The sequence below is a fragment of the Caretta caretta genome, chromosome 1 (genome assembly GCF_965140235.1).
Source record: "Caretta caretta isolate rCarCar2 chromosome 1, rCarCar1.hap1, whole genome shotgun sequence".
NCBI classification, from domain to species: Eukaryota; Metazoa; Chordata; order Testudines; family Cheloniidae; genus Caretta; species Caretta caretta.
The window spans coordinates 69964890-69979081 of NC_134206.1; the positions used below are offsets into that span (position 1 = coordinate 69964890).

Consider the following 14192-nt stretch of genomic DNA (forward strand, 5'->3'; position numbering starts at 1 on the left):
TTGGGCCTTGTTCCTGCTCCAATTTAAGTCAATAGTATAATTGTTATTGACTTCACTGGAAATGAGGCCAGGCTTCTAATTTGAATAATACAGAAGCAATGCAGAAAATACTATTTTCCTTTTGCTTAACCTGCCACTAGACTGAATAAATGTCGTATGGAGAACTAAACTTTTCCACCAAAGCATCAAAATGTACAATAAAGAACCCAGTTCCAAGGAATTAGTCATATTTCTTCTGAGATAATAATCAGTCTTTTTCATGACATATGAATTTTCATGGATACATACCATTTTCATATATTAATAATATTAAAAGAAACAAAACAAGGTGATAAACCATAAGCGTTTGGCAGGTAGAATTAATTTTTTCATGGAACACAGCCATCAAACTGCTTCCAAACAAAAAAATGTTCTGAGAGTATATTAAAGAAATGTTAATACCAAGAACTAGTTGAAATAATCCTCTGAAAATAAATTCATTTTGCTAATAAGGTGGTTTGGTAAAATACAGGCCAGATTCTGATACTCTCACTCATGATAATAGCACCTTACTCAGCAAATAGCCTGCAGATTTCAATGAGTTTACAGTGGAGTAATGTACTAGCCAAAGTGGGTGAATGTATCAAAATCTATATATAGTTGCACTGCATACCTTTAAAAAACAAGAATACTGATACTGAACCATTTAAGTCAATTTGAGCCTTGACATTGATTCCAATGGGTGCAGGATAAGGTTCCTAAGAACAGTTTTGGAGTGCATTAATTTTTGGAAGTATTATGCTTTTTAATAATGTGCTATGAATTAAATTAAAAATAAACAAAAGAGTAAATACCTAGGTAATGATGAAAAATTGCTTGTAAACAGAGTGGTACTCTGCTTTATCATTAAAATGTTAGCACAGAGAGAAAAAGTTATTATGAAAATATATAGCTTTAATTTGCAGACATATAAACACTTTTGGTACAGTACAGACATATGATGCCAGAAATCAAAATGATTAGTTTTAAGCATAACACTTATTTACCTTGTTTACACAGATAAATTTGATGTAACCATCATACAACAGATAGTTCCCAGCTCTTAAAATTAAGTGAAAATGATGCATCACTGATAAACCTGCTGCTTTGTTGCAGAGGATGCAGCAAAGAATAAATTATCAAGAAAATATGCCACCAGTCTTACAAATACGATTTTGGAATTGATCCAAAAAACAAAACCAATGAAAAGGAGCCTGGAATGGTAGCCAAAAAAGGCAGAAATCAGATCTTTCACATGAAATACCAACCCAGAGAGGAGCAATAGTCAGTGTAAACTAACTAAAGTTCTAGAATTGCTAATAATGTGAAGTGTTTTTTTGTTTTCATCTGACAGATTAGCATCAGAAGTATCACATACAAATATCTGTTACACAACCAAAGTGATGGAATATGACTGACAGCTTGCTGGAAGAATAAAAATATCAACACTTTTGGGACAACAAAGGATTTAGGCATTCCCTTTCTTCCTTGCATCTGGCCATATTTATTGAGATGGACATGTATGTGTGTGTATGTGTGTACATTTGTTGTAAGAAATAGTGAATACATTTTTTCCCTAATAACGGCAAGTAAACTGTTGGAGCAAGGGTAGTTTGTGTGAAGATATTAAGTCCGTAATAAGTGAAAGGTGAAGATGTTACAGCAGCTGAAATTCTGATTACATGACAATATTTTGCATCTTTGCTCAACAGGAATTGCACTTCTTGTTAATGCCTTCTCTATCATACTGTCTAAGCATTACTCATGAGGAAAAAATTCTGTTTGTTTTACTAGTGCATGTTTCCTCCTCTTTTTATCACACATCCAGTGGAATACACATTTCTTTTGTGTAAATATATGTATATCCAGATATGTTTTATATTAAAACCCATAAATATACTTTGCATTGATCTCATGGACGGTACCTCAAACAGTTCCCTGCACAGGAGCATCTGATGCCCTCTTGTGGTTAAAATGACTTTTTAAACTTAAGTTTAATGCATCATTGTCTTACCTTCCTCTCTCTGTATATTCACTGATATGATGGGTTTATGACAGCTGCAAATGATGTTCGTTTTTATAGACTCCTTGCTAGCGATTAGTACGAAGATTTCATTAAAAAAGCTGTAATCTGAATTTGACTTTAAAAAACCTGTAAACACCTATTTACAATTATAATATTATTAAGTTATAAATTAGTGGTCCTTCATTGTAACTGCTGTCAACATACCCAATCTGGGCATTGTTCAAGGTTTGTTAGACAGCAGTTTGGTTTATCCACATGGAAACATCAAATATTAGAAATCTCCATTGGTTTCTTCTCCAACATATGAAGGTCAATTCTTCCATTTAGTGGGATTTGTACTTCCAAATTTTCATCTGCTCTGTGATGCTTTTTCCCTTTCCGTAAACAGATGTAAATGCCCATCCCAGTTACTAAAGTGATTGACCCCAAGCTTATTATTGACAGGGCTACTAAGGTAGGCACGCAAGATGGTGACTCCATTTTTTTATGCGTAGGCTCTATAGATATTTGTGGCTCTTTTTCCTCTATATTAATGTCAGGCTCCTTTCTTAACAAACTTTCAATATAGCTCTCATTGCTCACTGTGTCGTTTACAAAAAGGTTCACCATGACTGTGGAATGGAGGGGCTCTGGATAGCCATGATCGCTAACTTTTACCAGTAGCCGGTAGAGACCATAGTCATTCTGCATCAGTGACTCTTCCAAGGTGATATTACCAGTTTTAGGGTCAATCCTAAATGATTCAGGTCGTGGACCTCTTCTACCTATGATGCTGTAAGCTATGACAGCATTCATGCCAGTGTCTTTATCTACAGCATAGACTTCTGTGATGGGAGAGCCAGGAAGAGTAGAAGGAAGTACCAACAAATAAGACGTATTAGACTGAGGAAACAAGACCAGTGGGGGGTTGTCATTAATGTCCAGAAGAAGGATAGTTATTTTAGCAGTAGAAGACAGGGCAGGGTCACCTCCATCAACAGCTTCAACCCACAAGACATAGGAACTTTGCTGCTCCCTGTCGAGGGAGACCTTAGCTCTCAAAACTCCTTTGCCAGTGTCTATCACAAAAATATCACTTCCATTTACAACTGAAAGGGCTACCCATCCATTTTGCCCTGTATCAGCATCTGTAACACTGATAACTCCAATTTCCCCAAAACCAGGAAAGTTTTCTGGTACAAAAAAACTGAAATCCTTATTGATAAATCTGGGACTATTGTCATTTTTATCCAACACTGTGATGGTGACAGTTGCTATCGATTCTCTGGGAGGCAATCCAGAATCTATTGCTTTAACAGTATATCTGTATTTCTCTTTTTCTTCTCTGTCCAGCTGAGTGGAAACTGTAAGAACACCTGTAGTTTTATCTAAAGAAAAATATGAAGGGGCATCAGGCCCTAGAAAATAGGAGACTTTCCCTCTCTCTCCACTGTCAGCATCCGTTGCATGCAATTTGGTCAAAAAAGCATTGGGAGCATTATTTTCTTCAATAGATAATTCTATTAATTGTTGAGGGAAAACTGGTGAGTTGTCGTTATCGTCTAGAACCTGCACTTTAATTATCTTGTTTACATGAAATCCCTCTGAGTTCCATGCAACCACTGATATTTCATAGAGCTGCTGCACCTCGTAGTCTAAAGGCCTTGTAGTCTCTAATAAATATTCATTGTTGTATGGTTTGTATGGTGACAGTTTGAATGGCCCATTGCCATCCAAAAAGCAATTCACTTTATATTTTTCATCTGGGTCTTTTATGGTAAAAAATGCTATCGGTGTGTTAACAGGCTCCAATTCTCTCAAGTAAACCACACCTTCTACTTCATTAGCTATAAAACGAGGGACCACTTCAGGGGGTCTCAACATGACTTTGATGATGGACACCAGCACAGTGATCACAGCAGGGATACAACCAGGACCATTGGCCAATATAGTCAATCTATGGAGCCGGGGAGCATCACTATTGATTTTACTGGAGAGCTTGATCGCTCCTGTACTTTCGTCCAGGTGGAACAAGTCTCTTGATGGCTGGGGGACTTTTTGACTGTAAGAGTAAGAGATCTGGGCATTGGATCCCAGGTCCATGTCAACTGCGTGGATGGTGGCCACGTGTGTCCCTGCACTGGAATTCCCATAGACGGTGACATTGAGTTGGGAGTCGCTGAACTGGGGGCAGTTGTCGTTGATGTCACTGATGCCAATGGTGAGGGTGGCACTGCCCAGCAATGGTGGGGTCCCCCCATCCTCTGCGATGATGAGGGTGACATACTCCTCTCTGGCCTCCCTGTCCAGGGCCCCCATAACAATCAGGTAGGGGGTCCTCTCCCCGCTCTCATTCTCCTCCACATCCAGGGTGAAGACCCCATAGTCATCCTGAAGGCGGTAGGTCTGGACCGCATTGGTACCAAGGTCAGGGTCGAGGGCCGGGTGCTCTATGGCCAGGCGGGTGTCGACGGGGGCATTCTCGGGCACCCAGAGGCGCATGTTGGGCACGGGGAAGTGTGGCGCATTGTCATTGACGTCACGGATGGCAATCTTCACCTTCACCAGGCGGAAGTGCTCCTGGGGCAGCACCAGCACGTCCAGCAGCAGCAGGCAGGGCTCTGAGGACGGTGCCAGCAGAGAGGCAGCTGAGCCGATGCCAGTCTCCAGGCACAGCGCCTCGCGGTCGATCTGCAGGGCTGAGGTGTGCAGCTCCCCCGAACGGTTGTCCAGGCTCACGTACTGGCCGCCCAACCCCTGAGAGGCCAGGCTGAAGGAGAGCACAGGCTCCCCGCGACGGGTTGGCGGCCCCTCTGCAGCCACTCCATGTAGCCGCAGGTCCTGTGCCAGGCTCCCGATGAGCACCCCGGCCGGCAGCCCCTCGTTGAGGCTGTAGAAGAGCTCGGTGGCGCGGCTGTAATTGGCGAAGCAGTTGAAAGGGCCGATGAAGAGCAGGAAAAGGAACAAATGCTAGGGAGAGAAAGGCACAGGGGATTAGAGAGGGACTGTCCCTGGCATATGCCCACCCTGCCCACAAGCTGCACCACAAATACAAAACCGCCTACCCACAAATACACCACTATGTGAACCACAAATACACCACCATCTGTAGCCCAAATACACCCCAACTGCACCCTAACTACATCACCATCTGCACCACAAGTACACCAGCTAAAAACCAGTCACCTGCCCATCTATGATCCAAATAGACCACCAACTACCCACAAATACATGACCTTCAGCACCACAAATACACCACTACTACCCCCCAAATACACCATCATCTGCACCACCACCCACACTCCAAATACACACCCATCTGTGCCCCAAACACACCACATCACACCATACTTTGCACCCCAAATGCCCCATCTGCTGAACCATCACCTGCACCCCAAATACACCACCACCTACACCCCAAATACACCATCTGTGGCCACAATACATCACCATCTGAACCCCATATCAATTATACCACAAATACACCACACTTTGCACCCCAAATACACCACCACCACCTGCATTCCAAAACCACCAGTCTAGACCCCAAATATATCATAATCCTACTCAAAATATACCATTTTCACCACCATCTTTCACTCATATTCACCACTATGTGCATTCCAAATACCCAAACGTTTGCCCCCTAATTACACCACCAAATACTTGAGCTCCTGACCTCAAATACACCCAAGCCATCTGCAATATCTGTTCCTCACACGAACCCAAATAACAATGTGCACCAAATACACCCTCTGCACCAGAAAACGGACACGTGCACCACTTCCCACCCCCCCCAAAAGAAACCGCCTGCAACAAATACACCACACACTGTGCACCAAATGCATTATCCACTTCACATAGACAGTCTACACTGCCGCGTCCATCAAACAGGTCATGCACACCAACTATCGTAAGCAAACAGACCATGTCACAAATGTGCCTATTCCCCTCCGATGGTCCTGTTGCACAACTCCCAATGCAACCCGGTGTACAGCAAACAGATTATGCAGGGACCCTGTAGCGAAGTTTACTATCAGCACCAAAACCACCTCACACAGAGGGGCAAAAGGGCTCCCCGTTCATGTTGCCCACAGCTCGGTGTTCGAGTTTCAATTCCCGTTTAACAGGTAAGTCCTGATCCTCACCGGCCCCCTTCTCCCTCCGCAGGACTCACACGAAACGCCAACAGAAGCGCCTGAAAAGAGTATGCAAAAGGACTGGCCCTTTCTGATTGCCAAGCCGGCCTGTAGCTCTCTGCATTTGGAAACGGGTTCGCTTAACTTCGTCTCCAGCCTCGGGGAGTTCCTCTCCCCTCCATTTAAAGCCATTCTCCGTTCAGTGTCGTGAACGGTTCTCTAACCTAAACAAAGACAACCCCCCCCCCCCCCAGGCTTTGACTGCTGTTGGTAGAGGTGCTCCAGCCAACAGGACCCATTGATCGCTCCCGGTGAAGTTTAGATCGAGCTAGAGCATTTGCTTCTTCTTCTTCTTCCTTCCTTTCTTTCTTTTTTTTTTTAACCCAACCGCTTCTGCTGGGCACGAGCTCAGAACTTGCAGGGCTGCCCCCGCACACGTCCCCTACCTGCAGGCTTCTGGGGCTGGTGGCGCGCCCCGCGCTCCGGAGGTGCCCCATCTCCGGCTGCCGGTGCCTGCTCCTCGGGAGCCAGCTTGTTCCTAGGGCTTGCGAGCGCCTGCCCGTCCCTTGGTAGTTCATTCCCACTGAAACTGCAGTCATTTCGCGCCTGGTGGAAAGGCAGCAGAAGACACGCCCCCCCCCCCCGCTCTTCATGCAAATCGCTGGGAGAACTTCAGCCAATAGTCGCAGGCACATCAATTAAGAAAAGGCTCGGGTGGGGGAGAGAGGCGGCGCGCGAGGGAACGAGAGGCGCGGCGGCTGGCATCCTCTCCTGCGGGCTGCTGCGGGCGGGGTACAGGAGGAGCCCCGCGGCGTGGACCGCACCAGCCCACCGCTGGGTTTAGCAGCGTCCTCGCGCGGAGCTCTGCCCGCTGAGCTCCCCAGCTGCAAACCCGTCCAGAGGGAACCGCGGTCAACAGGCGCCACCCCCGGTGCGTTCCGCGGGGACAGCGCGGACTGTGCCCTCGGGCTCGCGGCCGCCTTTCAGGGGACGCTCTCTTTGCAGACTGGAGTTTGGGGGCGGCCAGGAGGCAGAGGGATGCAGCGAGTGCCGCTGACCTCCCGGACACATGGCACTGCGTGTCACCCGCCCCAAAGCGCTGCCCAGAAATGCGGGACAAACGGCCGCGATCCGGATTGAAGCTAGTAGGCAGGCTGGGTTGTAGCGCTAACCATCCCAATCTAAATTCATCCAGCCGCGGCAGGATATGCAGTTATATTTTCAACCTGAGCTCCCAAGGGGTTGGGGGCGGGGGAGAGGGGAGTCCTGTAAAATCGGGGTAATCCGTGTTTTGGAACCTTGCTTCCTTTTAGTTAAAGAATAATCAGTTGGATCTGAATCTATAGGCTCATTGGAACAATCCAATATCTATCATGTCAGGTCTCTGATAATGTTCCCAATACAGTTTGATGTTTCCCTGTACTGCTCCCAACTCCTCTTTCTGCTTCGCGGCAGAGACTCTGGGCCTGATTTTAACTTTTTATACCATCCTTTTCAATTAGACGGTTGTTGACCTCCTGGAACCAGCCATCTAGCTGCTCCTAGGGACCACACTTCACCATGTTAAGAGTTAACTTGGCCAGAAAGGTTCTACTCGGAGTTTGTCGCCAGGGTGCCGCCTCCACTGGGTGAAGGTCCACACCCACATTTGGTTAAATCAATCCAGGCTGAGTACTCCTGGATTCCTCTCTAAAACCTCACAGAGCAGCAGCTACTAATAATGCTTTCTACACCCGGCAGCTGGCTAGCAGACTTTGTCCCATCCTGACAAAAAATTACCTGATGCCATTGGGTATGTCGAGACTGTCAGATTAAAAAACCTACAGCGCCAAGTGTTAGAGCCCAGATCAGCTGACTGGGGCTCACTTTGCTTCCGTTGTGAGGCTGAGAATTTCAATGTAGACGTTCAGACTCAGGCTGGAGTCTGTGCTCTGAGACCCTTTCCCTCACAGGGTTTCAGAACCCAATGTTTACACTGCAATTTTATAGCCCCACACTCCAAACCCCTCAAGTCTGAGTCAGCTGACTGGGGCCAGCCACAGCTGTGCCGCAGGTCTTTTATCATAGTGTAGACAGTATCCATTAATACATGCTTTGGTCATTTCCCAGCTGGACTACAGCAATGCAGTGTATCTAGTTATGCAGCCATCAGGCTTTAAAAACCTTCAACCTGTACAGAATGTAATGATACTTTTCCTTATCAAAACTGACTACTGAAAGTACAGCATATCTGCCATCTGCTCTTTCCATTGGCTCTCCATAGAATGTCAAGTTAAATTCAAGATCTCTCTGCCTTTATTTTTGAGGTGCTGAATGGTTTGGGCCCCCCAGATACCTGAAAGATTCTCTACTGACTATGGCTGACAGCTACATTTCTCAGGTACAACGGAGCTGTCACCACAAGAATAAAAGTTAGATTGTGTAGCAGACAGAGCTGTCTTGGTGGCAGCCCAGGTCTGTGGAACGCACTCCCCCAGGATCAAAGAACCACCTCAAACTTCTCTGCTTTCAATTCCAGGTGCAAGGTGCAGCTCCTGAACCTTGCCTTGAATAATAAAAACACAGTGCAGCAGACAGTACATAAATAAATAAAATAAATAAATAATAATAAACAAAACAAAACAAAAACACGCCCCCCCCCGATGAAAAAAGGGAAAAAGAGTAAACCAGACTAAAAAAGATCAGTCTTGTGGTTGGATATACTTCTGGAAGGCACTCAGATATTACAGAGAATCTAAATAGAACCCTCTGACACTGACTCCCTCTGATACCTCAAGCAAGTCACATTAGCTTCTCTGTCTTATTTTCTCCAGCTGTAAAATACACAAAGAACAAGGATGTTTTTAGGATTTAGAGTCCAATCCTGCTTTTACTGAGGTCAATGGGAGGATGAACAGGCCCTAATTTGTTCAGTAATTCCCATTGAAACGTAGTATCACATTTATCATCCATACTACACCAAAAAATTACAATACCACAATAATCATATGTACCTCAAAAAGTAAAAAGAAAAGGAGTACTTGTGGCACCTTAGAGACTAACCAATTTATTTGAGCATGAGCTTTCGTGAGCTACAGCTCACTTCATCAGATGCATACCGTGGAAACTGCAGCAGACTTTATATATACACAGAAAGAAAAGGAGTACTTGTGGCACCTTAGAGACTAACCAATTTATTTGAGCATGAGCTTTCGTGAGCTACAGCTTACTTCATCAGATGAAGTGAGCTGTAGCTCACAAAAGCTCATGCTCAAATAAATTGGTTAGTCTCTAAGGTGCCACAAGTACTCCTTTTCTTTTTGCGAATACAGACTAACACGGCTGTTCCTCTGAAACCTGTCTATATACACAGAGAATATGAAACAATACCTCCTCCCACCCCACTGTCCTGCTGGTAATAGCTTATCTAAAGTGATCAACAGGTGGGCCATTTCCAGCACAAATCCAGGTTTTCTCACCCTCCACCCCCCCACACAAATTCACTCTCCTGCTGGTGCTAGCCCATCCAAAGTGACAACTCTTTACATAATCAAGTCGGGCTATTTCCTGCATAAATCCAGGTTTTCTCACATCCCCCCCACCCCCATACACACACAAACTCACTCTCCTGCTGGTAATAGCTCATCTAAACTGACCACTCTCCAAGTTTAAATCCAAGTTAAACCAGAATATCTGGGGGGGGGGGGGGTAGGAAAAAACAAGAGGAAACAGGCTACCTTGCATAATGACTTAGCCACTCCCGGTCTCTATTTAAGCCTAAATTAATAGTATCCAATTTGCAAATGAATTCCAATTCAGCAGTTTCTCGCTGGAGTCTGGATTTGAAGTTTTTTTGTTTTAAGATAGCGACCTTCATGTCTGTGATTGCGTGACCAGAGAGATTGAAGTGTTCTCCGACTGGTTTATGAATGTTATAATTCTTGACATCTGATTTGTGTCCATTTATTCTTTTACATAGAGACTGTCCAGTTTGACCAATGTACATGGCAGAGGGGCATTGCTGGCACATGATGGCATATATCACATTGGTGGATGTGCAGGTGAACGAGCCTCTGATAGTGTGGCTGATGTTATTAGGCTCTGTGATGGTGTCCCCTGAATAGATATGTGGGCACAATTGGCAACGGGCTTTGTTGCAAGGATAAGTTCCTGGGTTAGTGGTTCTGTTGTGTGGTATGTGGTTGTTGGGGAGTATTTGCTTCAGGTTGCGGGGCTGTCTGTAGGCAAGGACTGGCCTATCTCCCAAGACTTGTGAGAGTGTTGGGTCATCTTTTAGGATAGGTTGTAGATCCTTAATAATGCATTGGAGGGGTTTTAGTTGGGGGCTGAAGGTGACCGCTAGTGGCGTTCTGTTATTTTCTTTGTTAGGCCTGTCCTGTAGTAGGTAACTTCTGGGAACTCTTCTGGCTCTATCAATCTGTTTCTTTACTTCTGCAGGTGGGTATTGTAGTTGTAAGAAAGCTTGACAGAGATCTTGTAGGTGTTTGTCTCTGTCTGAGGGGTTGGAGCAAATGCGGTTGTATCGCAGAGCTTGGCTGTAGACGATGGATCGTGTGGTAAAACGTGCTACAAACTAATGAACTTGTTGTATTTATTATTCACCAATCTCTAGGGTTCTGAAACCACACAGGAGTATTTTTCCCTTATAAATTGTCTAGCTCTTTACCATTTTAGTCTAGCAAAAATAGAACAGGCAGTACGTACAGTGTATACAGTTCAGAGGATACATGTATAATTTAAGGAATAAATCAAATTACTCAAATGCCTTTCTAAATTTTCATCCACCTGCACAATATTGAAGACCTGTCAATACTAAAGGTGCTCAGATGCTCAATCCTTTTTAGTTTAGTCTAGCTGGATATAATGAGACCTACATCGGGTCTCCTTCTGGTCTATCTCTACTGGTTACCTAGGGTAGACTGTTGGGTCCACTGAAGTCAATAGGAGTTTTGCCACTGATTTCAGTGAGGTCAGGATTTCACCGGAAAAGTCCATTGGTTAATCGTCTCAGAGGCAGTTTTAGGACTTTATGAAGAATGAGTTTGAGGCCTCCACAGAACTTCCATTGCCACTTTGTTCTCCTGGAGACTGAGTCTCTCTTTCCAGACCCCCTTATCACAATGTCTACCCTTGTAAAATAGCTATCCATTTTGCTCCCCTCATTCTGCTTCTTAATCAGTATCTCTTTACATAGGCATGTGCCATCCACATCTTTGTATTAGCAACAAGTCCCTACTGATGACCAGTTTAAAGAATGTCAACATGCTATTACGGGAAGGGCAGAAAAGATTCAAAATAAGTAATTTTTTGCTAAGGTTTTCTGAGAGTCTTTTCCAAAGCACCCAGAAATTTAATGACTGATTTCTACAGATCTCCAGACTAATGGCAAATTTTCTACAGGGAAAAATAAGATTTTTAGTAGTCGTTCTTTCTATTTCAATAGTAGGAGATCTATTTTAAAGAAAAATGTATTTTTACCTTGCCTTTTGCTATGTATAGTCCTACTGACACTAAGTTTACACACTTTTGTCAGTAAGATAGCACCTCCCAGAATGCTGTAACTCAGCCAACATTCTGGGTGTGTTATAATTAGGCAATATGAAGGAACACGTAGGTACCCTTCTGTGGGATTGTTTGCCTCAGGTGAGTTACGAGGCACGAGATAGAAGATTAAGTGACAAACCACCCAAGAAGCAGAACAATTATATATAAATACATTAGCTGGGTTAATGCTATGGTGAAATACAAATGATGAAATGAGTGAGAGATTCACAACAGTTATTCAGCTTTATTGAAAGGGAACCCTGAAAATATTGTTTTCAGCAAACCAGACACCTTGGGCAGTTAACTACTAATCCATAAAGGATTGTCTGGATGAAGGGGCTACCTACAGCCCATCTCAGTCCCTATAATACAGCAGCAAACAGCCAGCTCCTTCTGCTGGCCTCTGGTTCTACTGAGACTCCCCAATGACTCCGCAGAGCTGGGTTGACAGATTCCCCAGAATCCCTAGCCTGGGTGTAAATAGAAGTGTGAATGGCGAGGCACTGCTTGGGAGAGTAAAATACAAACATGCCAGAGAACCCTACATGCCCAAACTCTGGCTCTCTACACACCCAGGCAGTTCCTCTCATGTCTACACTGCTTTTTTTAGCCATGTAGTGTTCAGCTGCCTCCCCGCTGCCAAAGCATTTCTCCACCTCAGGGAGAGACACCGGCTGCAGGGAAAAGCTCTGGTAGGGGGGAACTTACTGGCTCTCCCCCTGCCGGAGCCTTGCACTGCCGCATGTAGATATGCACCACCACACTTTTATTATTAGCAGTAGAAGCTGTCTATTGTCTTGGTTCTGGGCAAGGAGAATGACCCGCATCCTGCGCTCCCCAGGAAAGAGTCTTTTTGGGTGGCAGAGTCTACTGGTGGGAAGCTGAGACTAGTGCCCTATGAATGACAAGTAATGGTCTGATTTTCAAAAGTGCTGCGTATCTGGTGCTTCCATTGGTTAGAGTGTGAGCTGTGATTGCTCAGAATCTTTGTAAATCAGGTCCTAAGTGACCAGCCAGTTCCCATGATAGAGCAATGGACAGGGGCAGTAAGCCGCCACTTCCCCTAAAGATACCAAAAGTGGTTAGGAGTCCTGGGACCAGGCTGTGAGAAGCAGCTGTGGAGCTGGAGGGGTATTATTTGCTTCAGAGTTTGTAAACCCCAACTGTCTAGTCAAGCCTGCAGGGGTTGATTTGTTACAAACTCTTGCAAAATGAACCTGCAGGATTCAGTTTATAAACCTCTCATGAACCCATCCCTGGAGCAGTCATACCTCTTTACTTTGAAGCTTAGTTGAGAGGGGATGCCTTTCTAGTCTGCTCAATATCTGTTGTGGGTTGAGCTAACCCTGAAACGGAAAGACATCATAAATTTGATTTGTCAATCAGTGTGAAGAGAAAAAGAAACTGAGCAAAACTTTTGCACAGCACTTTAATGTACTGCATTCCCAAACATTTTTTGAAGTTTGAAAAACATTCTTTTCTTTGGTTATTTTAATTTGTGCATGTCTTCAGATTTCCTCTTTTCTGCCTGGAGTAGAAGCAAAAATGCTGTGGCATTGTGAAAAAGATTACCCACAATTCATTTCCAGTTTGATCACAACAGTGTTCTGAAAAGGAAAACTAATTAAACGTTTACTAACTAAGTGCATGTATGTTTCTAAAACTAATTAGAAGGGAGGGATTGACTCAGATTGTATTCAAACTCTTCTTTTATACTAGGGTTTTTTACATCATATTACAGAGTATATTAGCTTCAATTTCACTCAGTTCTTGTGGAAGCCTGTAAATGATAATGATATGATTTTTGTACCATAGTAGCCAAAGCAAAGGCTGTGATACAGTACTAATATGATACAGCTGAAAATTGTTAATACCATAAGTCTTTCATTATATTGCTTATCACATTAGCACAGGGACAGCATTCCAGCTTCTGCCAGCTTACTTTCTACACACTGCCTGTAAGTATAAGGGACTCATGAATATTTAAATGTTTGTGAATAGGGTTCTCATTGACATTAAGCCACAGCTTCTGAGCTGAAGTTGCAGCCTTCTCATGCCAGAAATCAGATTTTCAATGAACATCCTGTGACTAGCAATGGAACACAGCACATTAAAGGATCACTGTGACATGCCTGGTAGTTATCAGATCATAGAGGTATGTGCCTACTGGGCTCCGAGTAGCTTGCCATGTGCCATTCGGTTCCTACTGGCCAACTAGCCACAGGCTGCAATTCTATGAGACGGAAATGTTTTTTAGATAGTGGATATAATGCTGCTGCACAGCCCAGTTTCCTGTGGTTGCTGTGGCAGCTGCAGCTCCAGAAGTTTTCTGGCTTCTCCTCCGTTGCTTTCTCTGGATTGTTTTGCATATATTACCTTTTCAGACTGAGTTCCTAGCTTCACTTTGAAATACATGGAATGTCTTGTGATCCCATATGGAGGACTACATGTATTAGACTATATAGTATAATGTTCTAAGGTTTGCT

At 44.2% G+C, this 14192-nt stretch overlaps 1 protein-coding gene across 1 annotated transcript; it reads right to left on the minus strand.

Annotated features, from left to right (window-relative positions):
* Positions 1-912: 912 nt before the first annotated feature.
* Positions 913-6778, minus strand: PCDH20 (protocadherin 20). Its single transcript, XM_048851773.2, has 2 exons — positions 6609-6778; positions 913-4993 (listed from the first exon to the last, which is right to left on the minus strand). Exons 1-2 carry the CDS (start codon positions 6759-6761, stop codon positions 2309-2311), a joined length of 2838 nt encoding a protein of 945 aa, XP_048707730.2. The 5' UTR covers positions 6762-6778; the 3' UTR covers positions 913-2308.
* Between the last annotated feature and the right edge of the window lie 7414 nt (positions 6779-14192).

Bases quoted from the DNA above. Each gene is read 5' to 3' on its own strand.
- PCDH20 (XM_048851773.2), bottom strand. From the start codon at position 6,761: ATGACTGCAGTTTCAGTGGGAATGAACTACCAAGGGACGGGCAGGCGC. The intron at 4,994-6,608 runs GTAGGGGACGTG...TTCTCTCCCTAG, and splicing joins CCAGCCCCAGAAGCCTGCAG to CATTTGTTCCTTTTCCTGCT.